Genomic DNA, 15,654 nt, shown 5'->3' with positions numbered 1-15,654 from the left:
GAGCCTCTTCACATGGGTCTGAGGCTGAGCCTCAGGCACTGGAGGCTTCTGGAGTTGGGGAACCTTAAATAGGCCCCTGGGACCTTGGAAAGGGGTTGTCCTACAGTCAGGTTTTTTTTTGGGGGGGAGGGGCAGTTTGGTCCTGGGACTTGAACTCTGGGCTTGGGCGCTGTCCCTCAGCTCTTCAGCTCAAGGCAACTCTACCACTTGAGCCACAGCACCACTTCTGGTTTTCTAGTGGTTTATTGGACATTAGAGTCTCACAGACTTCCCTGCCCGGGCTGGCTTTGAAGCACGATCCTCAGATCTCAGCCTCCTGAGTAGCTAGGATTACAGGGGTGAGCCACCGGCACCCGGCCAGCGTCAGGTTTTGAGGGCCCGTAGTTTAGAAATAGTCCTGCAGCTCTGCGGCAGAGTGGTAGGTGGGCTGGGGCAGGGGTGGTGAACTTACTGGAGGGATGTGAGGGCGTGGTTTTCCCCTACTGCCACTGCGATGGCCTGTGCGCCCTCATCGTGGAGGAGGTTGGCTGCCAGGCTGAGAGGTGAGGAGTAGGAACGAGTGAGTGGGAGCCCTAGCTGCTCCCCATCCTGTGCCGATGTTAGTATCTGGCCCACATCTGTGGAGAGATCTGGTGTGCCAGGCACGTGCTCCTGCATGTTACGCCAGACCCTGACAACCACCCAGGTTGTCCCAGGCTCAGCTCAGTAGGTGTGGTACTAGGTCATACAGCCAGGACTCTCTGGAGCTGCCAAGGAGACTCACCGATGGCCTGGCCCCACACCAGCCCTTCCCCAGTGTGAGCCTGGCTGCGTATCCTCACCCATGTAACTTATACCACCCTGGGGGGAGGCTTGTGCCAGAGCCGCTGCCATCTACCGGGACTCAGACAGCCCTCCTCCCACTGGGAGGGCGAGGGTACCAAGGGCTGGCCTTCACCAGCCTAGACTCTCACTAGCCAGGTGGCTAGGGGCACAAGTGAGCCTGAGAAGCCCAGTTTCTTCGGCCACCCCCTGCCCCGCCACATACTCCAGGTGCTGCAGGGTGCTGTTCATGCGGAGCATACGAGCCAGGGTCTGGGCTCCCTCGAGGCTGATGGAGTTTTCTCGAAGGCTGAGGAAAGAGAGAAGACCCTGAGCTGCCCATTGGGCAAGTGAGACCTCTGGCTGGAGACAAGACCTTTTCTTTTCTTTCCTTTCGGTTGGTCATGGTATTTGAACTCAGGGCCTGGGCACTGACCCAGAACTTTTTCACACAAGGCTAGTGCGCTATCAACTTTGAGCCACAGCAGGGCTTCCAGTTTTCTGGTGGTTAATTGGAGATCAGAGTCTCATGGACTTTTCTGACTAGGCTGGCTTTAAACCATGATCCTCATAGCTCAGCTTCTGAGTAATTAGGATTACAGGCTGAGCCACTGGTGCCCAGCTTGTCTTTTTTTTTTTTGGTCAGTTGTGGGGCTTGAATTCAGGGCCTGGGCACTGTCCCTGAGTTCTTTTTGCTCAAGGCTAGCACTTTACCACTTTAGCTACCACTCCATTTCATAAGCTTTTTTTTAAAGCCTCCCAAACTTCAGAACAAGGGAAGAATACTGATCTTCCTGAGACAGCAGTGAGGGGACAGAATCCCCGGCTCCAGAACCAATCTTTCCCTGATTACAGATTTCCCAATTGTGGGCTTCCTGGTTTCAGACTTTTTTTCCAAGTCCTAAACTCGCAGTTTCTCTGGCCAGAGGGATGGCCTAGTGGGAAGGAAAGCCAGGACTTACTTGAGGCTGAGTAGGGTCTGGTTGGTGCAGAGAGCCCCCATCAGCGCCGCCACTCCCGTGTCACTAATGGAATTACTCTGCAGGCTGCAGACAGAGGACGGGGCACCCTTGGCGTGGCTGCTCCAGGACCCGGGAGGTGGGGGTGGGGAAGGGAGCTGCCTGGTGCAGCCTGGGACCACAGGCACTGAGTTCAACAGGGAGTTAGGGGACTGTTCTCATCCTCCCTCCAAACATCTCCAGAGGGAAGCATTGTGGCTGTACCATCCAGAGTGAATAGTGCAGAAATCACCCACCTGCCCCCATCCCCACCATGGCTTCTCTTCAGCCACCTGTGCTCAAGACGACTGTCATTCAGAACATTCTAGACACAACCACAACCCTTACTGTCAAGAGAAGTGGAGCTGGTGGGTAGAGTAGAATGAGGCAGATGGTGAGGCAGAGAGGGGCTCATGTTGATGGGGCTCTGGTCGGGGAATGGTGCTGGCTGACAGCCCTCCTCCAGACCACTAGCTGCATGGAGAACCCGGGAGTAATTGTCACCCCTGAAGGGTGGACAGCAGACTCACTCCAAGCTCTGCAGGACCTGGTTCATCTTTAGTGCCTCAGCCAGGGTTTTTCCACCTCCATCACCAATGCTGTTACTGGACAGCCTGTAAGAGACAGATGCTGGTGAGCCATCTTCTAGAGTCACCATGGAAGGCCATCTCTGTTTCAAGGGTGCCCATGGCAGTTTGTTCTGCCTGAATCTTGTTCATCTATAATCTGTACACATGACTCCCTGCTACCTGTAAGAGAGTAAGGTTTCCAGGTCTTTCTTGCCTCTCAGGCAAGAATCAGAATTATGCCATACTTTTTTGGGGGGGCGGGGCTGGGAAGGTGGCTCAGTGGTAGAGCGCTTGCCTTGCATGCATGAGGCCCTGGGTTTGATTCCTCAGCACCACATAAGCAAAAAGAAAAAAGCCAGAAGTGGCGCTGTGGCTCAAGTGGTAGAGTATTAGCCTTGAGCTGAAGAGCTGAGGGACAGCGCCCAGGCCCAGAGTTCAGGCCCCACAACTGGACCAAAAAACAAACAAACAAACAGAATTATGCCATACTGAGAGGTGTTTGTTTGCTTCATGTCAAGAAAGCCAAGAAAAGCCATTTCCAGCTGGGTAAATATAAGGTCAGGGCTCCTCAGCCCTGAGAATCTCGGTCTCTATTTTCCTTGTCTAGGAGGGTGCTATGGCAGGAGGATTCCTGTCTATTCTCCACCCACCTGTCCATCCGTCTATCTACTCATCATCTATTCATCTATCTCTCTGTCCATCCAATCACAAATATTTAAGGGGCTGGCACTGAGAAAACAAATTTGACCCTTCAACATGTCTTACATGAGCTCCTTCAGAGTCCTGTTCTGCTTCAAGGCATCTGCCATCCGTTGGGCTCCCATGAGCCCAATGCTGTTCTTCTGTAGACTGTGAAAGATGAGAGGGGCCCATCAGCAGAGTGACCACAGTCATTCCCAGGCAGAGGACAGCCTGGGCTTGGGGGAGGAGGTCTGAGAAATTAGGGTGTCCTCCATTTATTACTGTAGTAAGAAGGGGTCCCATAAAGGGTTGAGCATGAGAATAAGGATGAAGGGCAGCTGGGGCTGATAGAAGGGGCTGGTAGTTCCCAAGAATCTAATGGGTGGGGACTGTCACGCACAGGTCTGCTGGTCACTCACCCAGCAGTCTACCTTCCATTCAGACTAGCCAGCCGTCTGCCTCTGCTTTGAGAACCTCTCTGGGGAGAGGCACAGGAGAGACAGGGAAAGACCCTCCTATATGATGTTAAATAACAACCTTTAAAAAGTATAATCTTGCTAGAAGGAAAAAGATACCTCCTTTTTCTTTTTTTTTGGGGGGGGGAGGGGGTCCAGTCATGGGACCTGAACTCTGGGCCTGGGCGCTGTCCCTCAGCTCTTCAGCTCAAGGCTAGCGCTCTACCACTTGAGCCACAGTGCCACTTCTGGCTTTTTTCTTTTTGCTTATGTGGTGCTGAGGAATCAAACCCAGGGTGTCTGGCATGCAAGGCAAGTGCTCTACCACTGAGCCACCTTCCAGCCCGATACCTCCTTTTTCTTAAGACTATTTCCTTGAGGAAACTTCAGGCTGCACATCTTGTCCCTTTGAGATATATTGTCTCTTCAAAAGCACCATTGGCCTGCTACTCCTTTCTTTCTTTTTTTTTCTTTTTTTTCTTTTTTTTGGTCGGTCGTGGGGCTTGAACTCTGGGCCTGGGCACTGTCCCTCAGCTCTTCAGCTCAAGGCGAACGCTCTACCACTTGAGCTACAGCGCCACTTCCGGTTTTCTGGTGGTTTATTGGAGATAAGAGTCTCATGGTCTCTCTTGCCTGGGCTGGCTTTGAACCTCGATCCTCAGATCTCAGCCTCCAGAGTAGCTAGGATTACAGGCGTGAGCCACCAGCGCCCGGCCTGCTGCTCCTTTCTAAGCCTTACATCTTTCTGAGTCTTGGGTCTTTCTTTGAAAGATAAAAAAGCAATGTACTGTTCCTGTCTCCATACCAGTACAGGAATTAGCCTAGATGCCTGACTCTTAAGTTGTGAAGTACCTTCTTATCACAAAAGAGAAGTTTTAAACCTCAAGCAGTTAGGGGCACGGGTGACCACCCACTTATTTGGTACATTCAGGACTTGTGCTGTCTGGCCCTTTTGCTTCAGGAAAGAATGAGAGTTCTTTTTGTCCTCGCAGCTGCATGAGCGGCAGTCTGTGATGCTCACTGCAATCTGGCTGAGGTGTATTCAGTAATGAAATTATTGGTGCCTCTCCTTTAGATTGGCCGGAGGTTTTATTGTCAATTAATTCCTCCACCTATTTTCAGTCAAAAAAGTGTGTGTGACGGGCTAGGAAGGTGGCTCAGTGGTAGAGTGCTTGCCTTGCATGCCTGAGGCCCTGGGTTCAATTCCTCAGCACCACATAAGCAAAAAGCTGGAAGTGGCGCTGTGGCTCAAGTGGTAGAGCACTAGCCTTCAGCTGAAGAGCTGAGGGACAGTGCCCAGGCCCAGAGTTCAGGACCCACGACCGGACCCAAAAAAAAAAAAAAAAAAAAAAAAAAAAGTGTGTGTGGGCTAGGAAGGTGGCTCAGTGGTAGAGTGCTTGCCTACCATGCATGAGGGCCTGGGTTCGATTCCTTAGCACCACATAACCAGAAAAGGCCAGAAGTGGCGCTGTGGCTCAAATGATAGAGCGCTAGCCTTGAGCTGAAGAGCTGAGGGACAGCGCCCAGGCCCAGAGTTCAAGCCCCAAGACTGACACAATAAATAAACAAACAAATAAATAGTTTTAAAAAGTGTGTGTGTGTATGTGTGTGTGTGTGTGTGTTCCAGAGAACATCCAGATGGGTCAGAAGAATTGAGAATCAGCCACCCATTCTTTCTTTTAGGAAACGGGCAGAGGCCAAAAGAGGGAGGGAAGAAAAGAAGAAAGAGGAGGCAAGTTGACTCACTGTAGCACACGGAGGGTCTGGTTGGAGGCCAGGGCCTCAGCCATGCACTTGGCACCTTCATCTCTGATCCCGTTGCTCTGGAGGCTGTGGGCACAGGAGGGGATATGTCAGTGAAGGAGCAGAAGAGAAGTCTCATTGGTGGCATGAATGCCACTACAATGGGATGCCTCCATGCTACAAGGTGCTGCAGGGGCGCTGGCGGAGAGCCAGATGACCTGTGGAGAACAGACTGTGCCACCACATGGAGAGGATAGTCAGCCCTCACACACGGAGTCTGTGAGCACTTTCCTGTTAACTGGGAAGAGGGTGCCGTGCTCTATGGATTGCACAATGATGAGGTCATCAGTAGTCCTCTCTACAGCTAAGAGCCACAGCACCAGCCAGGCACCCATGACTCACACCTGTAATCCTAGCTACTCAGGAGGCTGGGATCTGATTATCTCGGTTCAAAGCCAGCCCGGGCAGGAAAGTCCATGAGACGCTTATCTCCAACTAAGCACCAGAAGACCAAAAGTGGTAGAGCACTAACCTTGAATTGAAGAGCTCAGGGACAGCACCCAGGCCCAGAGTTCAAGCCCCATGACTGACCGCCCCCCCACCCAAAAAAAAAGTCACAGCACCTAGGTATTGGTGAAGATGTAGAGATATTGGAACCCTCACCCTGCGGGTAGGAATGGAAATGGTCCAGCGTGTATGGAAGATGGTTTGGCAGTTCCTCAGCAGGTCAGATTTGTGACCCAGTAATTCCATTCCTTGGTCTATACCCAAAAGAGTTGAAAACAAGTACTTGAATACTTTATACACAAATATAGCTGCATTGCTCATAGTGGAGACAGACAAAATGTCCACCACTGGATGGAAGGGTAAACAAACTGCTCTCCATCTATACGACAAACGCTGTCCAGTCATTGATTAAGTGGAATGAGACACTGATAACATGATGCAGTGTGGACAGACCTAGGGAATGTGGTGAGAAATGAGGAAGAGCGACACAAAGGGTCTTCCTGGAAAATTCCCTTTGTATGAAATGTCCACGGTTGGTCAGGAAGCAGATGGGTCATCAGGGCTGGGAAGGATCATGGAAAGCGGCTGGTGCTGGATGCAAGGTGGCGTGTGCCGGTGTGCAGATGCTTTGGAACTGAAGCTGACGGGTGCATAGCATTATGAATGCACTAAATGCCAGTGTACTTAAAAGGCAACATTTTACATAATGTGAGTTTCACCTCAAGAACAAATAAATTGAAGTAAAACAAGAGAACACAAAAACACTGCCGGCTCAATGGACTGGATACAGCCACAGGCTCCTCCAAGACAGCCAACCACGCCAGCTTCGCCATGGAGGTGGGCTTTTCAGTATCTTGGGAAACACCATGACTTTGGGGATTCGTAGAGGCACAAAGAGGAAGAAAGAGCTGGAACTTGAAACTAGCTTAGGATGTTAGCCTGGGTCCCCAGTGAGGTGGTATCTGGGGCCCCAGGGCCCCCATTTGGAATCACCTCCCATCCCACAGGTGGCTCTAGAGGCACCAGTTTTCTGGGTCCTTTTGGGGCGCAGGGAGCAGGGTGTATTACCTCAGAGAGGCTAGCGTGCGGTTAATCCTCAGCACGTCGGCCAGCGCCTTGGCCCCCTGTGGTCCGATGGCGTTGCTGCGAAGGCTGGCAGAAGCAAGTGAGAAAAATGACTTTCAGGTAGGGCAGGAGGGAAGAGACTGCAATCACATGGACTTTTAAATCTGTGATCCTTGAAGCCGTAGATGAGGGCTTCAGAGTTCATGTTTAGTTGGCCCAGGATAGATTCTTACGTAGGTAAGCAAGGAAGGAGTGTCTACATCCTCCAGGTGATGAGGAATAGGGAACAGGCCCTGACAGTCCAGTGGGTGTAAGAGTGTGGAGATGAGGGGAATGGTGATTCTAGGTTGAAGGTTGAGAGCTGTGTTCTTCATGGGATGAGGAGGGATGGCCTTGTTTGATTGGCTGGCCTGCCAGTCACCCAGAGAGTCATATAGTCTGGAGAAGCTAGGAACTTGGAACTACTTTAAACAGAAGAGGATAGCATGCCTAGAGCCTACCATGGACCGACTCTGGGGAGCCAGGGAATGATGATGAAACTACAGGCGCAGAACTCCTCATTCCTGTGAATTCTGCTGTCTACTTACTCCAAAGCAGTCAGGCTTCTGTTGACCAGCAGAGATCTGGCCAGAGCTTTGGCCCCTTTGTTACTGATCTGGTTCTCAGCTAGGCTGCTCAAGAAAAAAAGAGAGGAGTGGTCATTCGGGTATCTGAGGAAGCCCTTGCCCTCCCTGAAGAGAAGGAAGAATGGTAGAGGGGCAGTTACGATCAAGATGTATGGTATTCATAAATGGCTTTGTGAACAGGAAGTCCCCTTGTACAACTAATTGATACCAGTTTTTTAAAGACCATTCATCCTTCTAAATAAATATTCTCATGTTTCAGACAGACTTTTTGTATAATGTTTTACAAATGTTTTCTTATCAGCAGCTATATATGGTATATTTGTGGGGTTTTTTTGCCAGTCCTGGAGCTTGAACTCAGGGCCCAAGTGCTGTCCTTAAGACTCTTTTGCTCAAGGCTAGCACTCTCCCACTAAGCCACATTTTCAGCCCTAATGTGTATTTTCTAAAGAATGAATGACTTGGACATTGCAAACAGGAACATGGCATTGAGGGCCAACCTTAAGGGGGCGGGGAAAGAGCACATGGCCGTAGAAATGTTTTCTTTGTTCAGAATAACTTCTGAACGCTACCATGCAGAATAAAAAGTTCCATACGCTAAAATCTCCATGCACCATGGCCACCCTTGCAGTGTTTAGAGACACCCTCCAGTGTGCCACCGTCTGAGCCTCACCAGGTGCCTTCTCTGCTCTTACAGGTGGCACTTTTTCAGAGTGTGCAGAAATTAGCAGACTGTCTCCTGAGTCACACACTACCTCTCCTTGAGGATGGCACCGGCTGGATGAGCAGAGAGGATGATGGGAGAGGCGGTCTGGACCCCATGACACAGGTGGGTCTCCAGGGTTAGCGTTACCTGATCTTCTGAATGCGACAGTCTTTCCCACTCAGCACGCTGCCCAGCAACTCCATCATGGGGTCCTGGAACTGGTTATTGTCCAGCCTGGCCAAGGAGAAGCAGTGACAGTGAAGGCTCCCGCCATCCACACGCAGGGTGGGGACCCCTCTCCTCCTCTGATCTACGCCCTTCACCCCCACAGGGTGCCTGTAAGTTCTGGTCTTCCTCCTGGGGTAGCAACAACCCTGAACACTGTCCACCTCTGTGGGTCCCCATTTCCCAGTTCTGCTTTGTAAACTGCTCTCTGGTCCTGAATGACCCTCATCCCTACATATTTCCTCCCTACTTGCTAAGGTCCGGAGCAGTGGACAGAGAGCATGGGCTGACACCCCAGTCTGTAGGCAAAGCTTCTGTCAGCACTGCATGGCTCCCAGGGTCTCATGGGGTTGGATTATATCTTCAAAAAGGGCGGATTAAAGATGGGTGCTGGTGGCTCACACCTAATCCTAGCTACTCAGGAGGCTGAGATCTGAGGATCGCATTTCAAAGCCAGCCTGGGCAGGAAAAGTCAATGAGAGTTTTATTTCCAATTAGCCACTCAGAAAACCAGAGGTGGCACTTGGCTCAAGTGGTAGAGTACTAGCCTTGAGCTGAAGAGCTGAGGGACAGCACCCAGGCCCAGAGTTCAAGCCCCACGACGGACAAAAAAAGGGGGCAGATTGAAGTGCTAACTCCTAGATGTTACCCAGAGTAGGGCCCTTCCATATTCATGGTTAAGCAGACATCACACTGGGAGACACTCAGAAGGCCTCTAACCCAGTGTGGTGGTGTCCTAGGGGAGGTCGGGGCCCTGAGAGGCTGACTACACCCCACCATATGACAGTGGAGGCCAGGGCTGGTGGGAGACAGTTACAAACCAAAGACATGTGATCGCAAGGATTGCCTGGCTCACACCTAGAAGGGCAGGAGGGGCCTCCTCCAAGGCCCTTCAGATGCTGATGTCTTGACTTCTGTTTTGAGGCCCCCAGAACTCTGAGAAAGTGAGGTGCTGTGGTGTCGGTACCCAGCTTTGAGTACTCTGCTACAGGCAGCAGAGCCAGTAGCCGTTGTGGGTCTGTCTGCACTCTCCCACGCACCCTGTACCCCGTTTGCTCACCTGAGGCTCTGGCAGTAGAGAAGCTGGGGCAGCAGACTCTGGAAAACTCCTTGTCCCAGGCACAGGGACAGGTTAATCTCTTGGGAACAGGTGTCCGACACTTGCAAGAGATAGGCCAAGGCAGCCCAGTGTTTGGGGCCAGTCAGCTTGGCCAGGGCCCCGTTCTGCAAGGCCTCTTCCACGCTGCGGGCCAGCTCTGTGTGTTGCAGCTCATGCAGGCAATGCAGGATATTGACTGAGCGAGCACAGACTGCAGTGTTGGGGTGCAGGCACCCCTGTAGGAGCTCGGCCACCTGGGCGTGGTAGGCCTGGTGCTCGCCTTGGGCCAGCAGCAGAGAGCTGGCCAGCAGGGCATTGACCCGTGGAGACAAGAGGCCTGCGAGGAAGCGCAGGAATACGTCCAGCCTTCCATCCTCAGCCTGCATAGCCCGCTGGGCTGCGCTCCTGAAATGCGCCAGGAAACCCAGCCTGGGCCATGACATGCCACTCTCGGTGAAGAGATCAAAGATGGCCCTCTTGGATGCACTGTAGTAATAGGTAGCTGCCACAAACTCCTGCAGGGACAAGTGGTTGAAACAGTAGGCCACAGAGGAGGTTAGTGTCTCCTCCCGCTGCAGGAAGCAGCCACACAGGGTGCCCTGCAGCAGGGCGAGGTCCACACCGAATGCCTTCATGTCTTGCTCATAAAACACATACTTCTTCTTGAGCAGCCCATGGAAGGCCAGCCGACCCAAGGTCCCTACCACCTTGCGAGCACTGTGGGCTACCTGCTCGATCCGTGGGTTCCCCTTGCCCTTTTCCTGGCCCTCCCCGCCGAGAGCCTTCCTGAAGTACCAAGAGTAGAGTTCACACAAGGTCTGCGGGGGCCCCAGCCCCACGTTGTGGAGTGCCAGTCTGCTGCGGTACACGTGACCCAGCGCCACCCCAGTGAGCTTGCAAAATGCCGGGACGGTACACATCACATACAAGGCCCTGTCCGTCTGCACCTGGCTCAGGACCTGGCCCAGGAGGGTCTGGTCCTCAGGGAAGGTCTGCTCCAGACACGCCTGGATCTCTTCCCTGGTAAAGCCCCGGATCTCTGTCATCCTGTCTATGAGGCCTCCTGGGATCTGCCCAGCTGCACTAGGGCGTGAGGTGATCCACACGGAAACATCTGGAAAAAGGTTGCCTCGGATGATGTTGGTAATCAGGTGGTCCACTTGGATGTCCTTCTTTGGGTCCGTGCAGGCCATGGTGTTGGAGAAATCCAGGGGTGTCTTACACTCGTCTAAGCCATCCAGGACCAAGAGGACCCTGGCTGGGGCCATGGCTGCCAGCCCAGCCTCCCCGACATTTGGGAAGGCAGAGTAGACGAGTCTGTCTGCAGACAGCTTCTCATGGGTGTTGAGGTCCCGGAAGGTCAGGGGCAGCACCAGTGAGAAGTCCTTGCCCACCTGTCCCCGGGCCCAGAGGCGCACAAAATGCCTCACCAGGGTGGTCTTGCCCATGCCAGCCACGCCGACAGTGATGGAGATCCGGGGTGGGATGGACACTCGGGACAGAGGCAGGAAGAGCCTGTCAAGGGGAATGGTCCTGGCCGGGCGCCAGCCCCCACGCATGGCTTCCACCTGCGTGAAGTCGTGTTCCCTTAGCTGTAGGTCTGTCAGGCCATCCACCAGCAGGAGGCTAGCCAGCCGGTGTGAAGAGCCGCCCAGCTCCTGGCCGCTTCCTGTCCTGCTCAGCAGAACCTCCTGGTGCCTCTGTATCCTAGAGTCTGCAGGCCAGCAGGCCAGAGAGCAGGGCAGGTGAGGGCCACAAGCAAGGCAAGGAGGTCCCTGTGTGCCCTTCCCCTGGCCTCCCAGGCTGGTCTTACCATTGCTGTGGGGTGCCTGGGGGGTGTCTGGCGTCCTGTCCAGGGCTGGTAGGTTCTGACCAAGCTGACTCCCTTTCCCAGCCAGCAAGTCCACGAGGGCCTTGACCTGCTCAGCCGGGGAGCTGGCACCGTGGATCTGGTTGGCCTCCCCACCTGACCGCATCTCCTGTTTCCTCATGGAGTCTTGGATTATGACCAGGAACTGTGACGACAGGACCCAGACCTGCTGCCTGCCATGCCTCTGTACAGCAGCCTGACAGGTGGGTGAGCCCCGAGAGCAGGGCAGGACCCCCCTTCCCTCCCCAGCCACGGGTGGACCACCGGCTTGCCTCTTAGATGAAGCTCCAAGAGCTTTTTGGTCCTGGACAGTGAGAACTGTCACATGGATGCAGGGGCCCAGGGGACCAGGCCTGGGGTTCTGGCTCAGACCTTGGCTCTGCCACTTACCCGCCGGGTGACCCTGGGTGGGGTGTGTCACCACTCTGCACATTGGTGTCATTTGTGACCTGGAAACGGTGGTAAGGGTATGAGTAGACTTTCTCAAAAGGAGGGAGGAATGAAATTGCCAGTCTGGAAGGAAATAGAGTGCATGCTTCTCCAGGTGAAGTACATTCTGGAAAAAGAACGGTGTTAAGGAGACCATCCCTTGACACTGTAATGGAGCAAATGTACTGTGCACGTGTCCAGCCCATAGAATGTCCAAATGGCAAGAGGGAGCCCTGGTGTAAATGGGGTTTGGAGTGGTTGCGTGGAGTCTCTGGAGTAAGCAGAGGTGGATGGGAACTCTGTACTTCATCATCAATTTTTTTCTTCCTGTAAACCTAAACCTCTAGGATGTGAAGAGTTTAGTTAGGAAAGGTAGAGGAGAGGGAAGAGAGGGAGCCTCTGCCCTTAGCTTTCCTGGGCTGTCCTGGAAGCCCGGGGTTTCTGGGCTGCGGGGAACCCTGTTTGCTGTGTACCAATGCAGAGACACAGAGTGGCAAAGCTGTGCCGCGTGTTCCACCTGCCCCAGTCCCAGTGCTTCCCTTGCCAAGAACAGCCACTCTGTCTGCAGCTCCCTGAGCCTGTCCACCCTCGGTCCCTCCTCACCAGGCACAGGGGGCACAGCCGTTCCTCCAGCAGGCCACAGAGACTCAGGGGAGGGTCAGCCACCTGTCTATGGTTCTACGAAAGAAAACACAGGGTCACGTGGCCCACTGCACTAGTGGCCATGCTGTGTTTAAAAATGACTCAGATGAAAAGCTGGGTATGGTGTTTCATTCTGTAATCCCAGCTATTCAGGAGGTAAAGACAGGCCAGCCTGGGCAACTTATTGAGATCCTCTCTCAAAATAAAATTTAAAAAAATTTTTTTTTTTTTTTAAATTTTTGGTCGGTCGTGAGGCTTGAACTCTGGGCCTGGGCGCTGTCCCTCAGCTCTTCAGCTCAAGGCGAGCGCTCTACCACTTGAGCTACAGCGCCACTTCAAAATAAAATTTTTAAAAAGGGCTCTAGGGGCTGGGAGGGTGGCTCAGTGGTAGAGCGCTTGCCTTGCATGCTCAAGGCCCTGAGTTCGATTCCTCAGCACCACATAAGCAGAAAGAAAAAAGCCGGAAGTGGCGCTGTGGCTCAAGTGGTAGAGCGCTAGCCTTGAGCTGAAGAGCTGAGGGACAGCGCCCAGTCCCAGAGTTCAGGCCCCACGACCGGACCAAAAAAAAAAAAAATAATAAAATAAATAAAAATAAAAAGGGCTCTAGACAACGCATTTGCCTAGCAAGTACAAGGCCCTGGGTTCAATTCCTGGCCCAGCCGGGCCTGGGCAATTAGTTTCTCTCTGCCCAACATTTAGCTAACAACACGCTTGAGGCCAACAGACTCCCTGGCTTTGGGTTTTATTGGGGATCCCTGGCGTTTTAATGTGGTGTGGAAATGTTAGAAGAACATTGAGTTAGAAGTAACTAGCACTCCCCAGCCATTGAGCAATTAACCAGTACCTGGGATAGCCTGGGATTACTAGAAATGGGGCCGGACAACAACGTCCTCACTATATTTCTGCAACATCCTTCCGGCTCTTCTCACTCTTTTATTCTTCTAAGCACCAGCCCTGTCTTTCCCAGCCAGCAAGTCCTCTAGTAATACGATGTGCATTCTCTGGGACAAGCCTCTGGCGGCCTGAATCCCGACAGAAATGAGCACTCATGCCTACTGAGACACTCATACCAGAATGCTTCTAACTGCCGTTCTGCTTTCTGTCTGTATGAGTTTGACTGTTCTAGGGACTTCCTGGGTGAGGGTATTTATCTTTTGGTGTCTGTCTTGTGTCCAGGCCAGTGCTTCCTTCCTTTTTACAACTGAAGTATCCCATTGTGTGTATAGGCACGTTTATCTCCAGTGATGGAACCTTGGGTGGTTTCTGCCTTTGGCGTCTGGTGAACTATGCTGCCGTGAACATGGTTATATAGCTAACTATCACTTGGAGACCCTGTTCTCCCTTTTCCCAGAGTGGGACTGTTGCATCATATGATCATTCTGTGGCGCTCAACTCTTTGTTGTCTTTGCTTGTTTTTTTTTTTCTTCCTGAGACAGGGTTTTGCTATGTAGCCTAAGCTAGCATTGAACTCAGATCCTCCTGCCTCAACCTCCCAAGAGCTAGGATTGCACGCAGGCGACACCATTAAAAAAAAAAATCCATGGTGAGGGACTGGACTGACAGGAGGATGAACAGGTGGACGTGGTCGTGGGATAGGGCAGGACCTGCCTTGAGCCTCGGGATGGGCCCCTAGCCCTGTGAGACCCCCATGGAGGGGTCAGGACTCCTCCTAACCAATTATACATCTTTCTTCCCTACCTTCTTAGATTGAGGGTTTTCAAATTTAGCAACTTAAAATACAAGGACACAAGTCACGCACTGGTGGCTCACGCCTAGTTACTCAGAAGGCTGAGATCTAAGGATCATGGTCCAAAGCCATCACAGGTAGAAAAGTACCTGTGAGACTCTTACCTCCAATTAACCACTCAAAAACAGGAACTGGTGGTGTAGTTCAAGTGGTAGGGTGCTATCCTTGTGCACAAAGAGGCTCAGAGACAGTGCCCAGGCCCTGAGTTCAAGCCCCAGGACTGGCAAATAAATAAATAAACAAAATGAAATGAAAATAGAAATAAAAATACAAGGACACTTGTGAAATTTTACTCAGACAAACCACATTTTTTTTTTTTTTTTTAGTATAAGTGTGTCCCTTGGATATATGATATATACAAAGCTCTGTTTCTGGCTTTTTGGTGGTTTATTGGAGATACAAGCCCCATAGCCTTTTCTGCCCGGGCTGGCATCCAACTACAGTCCTCAGGTCTCAGCCTCCTGAGTAGCTAGGATTGCAGTGTCGATCACTAGCAGCCAGGTTTGGCCGCAGCTTCTTAGATTCTCCTCTCTCCTGATTCCTTGCTTTTGTCCCGCTCCCTGGGTCTGGGGATTCAGTGAGCAGCCATCTTGAGGTGGCTGCTGAGCCCACTGAGGAAGTCACACTTGTCCCTGAGACATCCTGGTGAAGGGCAGGCCCAACCTGGGGAGCCCAGCCTGCAGCTCAGGATGGTGAGGGGCAGGCCCAGGCTCAGGGAAGCTCGTACCCCCAAGAGAAGAAGCCCTGAGGCCCAGAAGTCTGGCCCCTAGGAAAGCACTGTAGCCAATACCCCGTGGCCACCCTGCACCAGCCCTGTGCGGCGCCTGTTCCCAGCAGGCCTCTTGCATGGAGCCTCGTCCTGCTCAGGGGTGTGGCAGGGAGCCCTGGGGGTGGGGGTGGGGGACATGCGCTGACACCAGGTGACACCTTTGGGGCAGGGGCTGTTTCCTCCATTTACAGGTGGGCAACCAAGCAGAGCAGTAACTGGCCTGCTTGGGGTCCCACAGCCAGGCGTGGAGGGTGAGGATGGAGCCTGGCCTGCCTAGTCCTGCCCTTACACCCTGTCACTGGTACCTGGGTGTTGGGCTTTGTCCCTGGGGCCTGTCCTGGGGCCTATGTTAGTTCAGTCCATGCCGTGAGCCCCTCTAGCTCCAGCAGCTCCCAGCACCCAAAGGAAAGCTTCCTCTAGTTTCCCACCCTGCCCAGAGAAGCTCAGGCCAGAAAGGTCTCCATCTTTCTGCCAGCTGCCCCTTCTCCCTCCTCTGTCCCTCCTAAGGCTCAGGCTCTGCTTACCTCTGTGGCCTTGATGCTGTTACAAGGATGTGAAGACTGGGGGGGCCTGGGGACTCATGTCCACGTTCCTGAGCTTGGCCCTGCTGCGGCAGATGGGGGCTCCCAGGCCCTGGGCCGTGCCCAGGTCTGAGAAGCCTGTCTGAAGGGACCACTCTCGGGCCAGGGGGTGACAGACTCGCCGCCTCTACCCCCTCATCACAC

General features: G+C 52.9%; 1 protein-coding gene across 4 annotated transcripts in view; it reads right to left on the bottom strand.

Moving 5' to 3' along the window:
• LOC138814581 (NLR family CARD domain-containing protein 3-like) overlaps positions 1-15,654 on the bottom strand; it is a 27,165-nt gene extending 11,511 nt beyond the window's left edge. For all 4 annotated transcript variants that reach the window (XR_011368025.1, XM_070003593.1, XM_070003592.1 and 1 more), the window contains exons 1-12: positions 15,454-15,654; positions 11,286-11,791; positions 9,434-11,186; positions 8,296-8,382; positions 7,407-7,490; positions 6,823-6,906; positions 5,251-5,334; positions 3,134-3,217; positions 2,330-2,413; positions 1,764-1,847; positions 1,028-1,111; positions 452-535 (exon numbers count right to left, since the gene is read on the bottom strand). Coding sequence is in view for 3 of the 4 variants with exons in the window: in XM_070003593.1 (XP_069859694.1) it covers positions 452-535; positions 1,028-1,111; positions 1,764-1,847; positions 2,330-2,413; positions 3,134-3,217; positions 5,251-5,334; positions 6,823-6,906; positions 7,407-7,490; positions 8,296-8,382; positions 9,434-11,186; positions 11,286-11,784 (3,011 nt within the window). In the remaining variant the exon portion in view is untranslated. The remainder of the gene's footprint in view (positions 1-451; positions 536-1,027; positions 1,112-1,763; positions 1,848-2,329; positions 2,414-3,133; positions 3,218-5,250; positions 5,335-6,822; positions 6,907-7,406; positions 7,491-8,295; positions 8,383-9,433; positions 11,187-11,285; positions 11,792-15,453) is intronic.

The sequence above is a fragment of the Dipodomys merriami genome, unplaced genomic scaffold (assembly GCF_024711535.1).
Source record: "Dipodomys merriami isolate MVZ:Mamm:240054 unplaced genomic scaffold, mDipMer1.0.p SCAF_60, whole genome shotgun sequence".
In the NCBI taxonomy this organism is placed as follows: domain Eukaryota; kingdom Metazoa; phylum Chordata; class Mammalia; order Rodentia; family Heteromyidae; genus Dipodomys; species Dipodomys merriami.
This window is presented reverse-complemented; position numbering and strand designations above follow the sequence as displayed.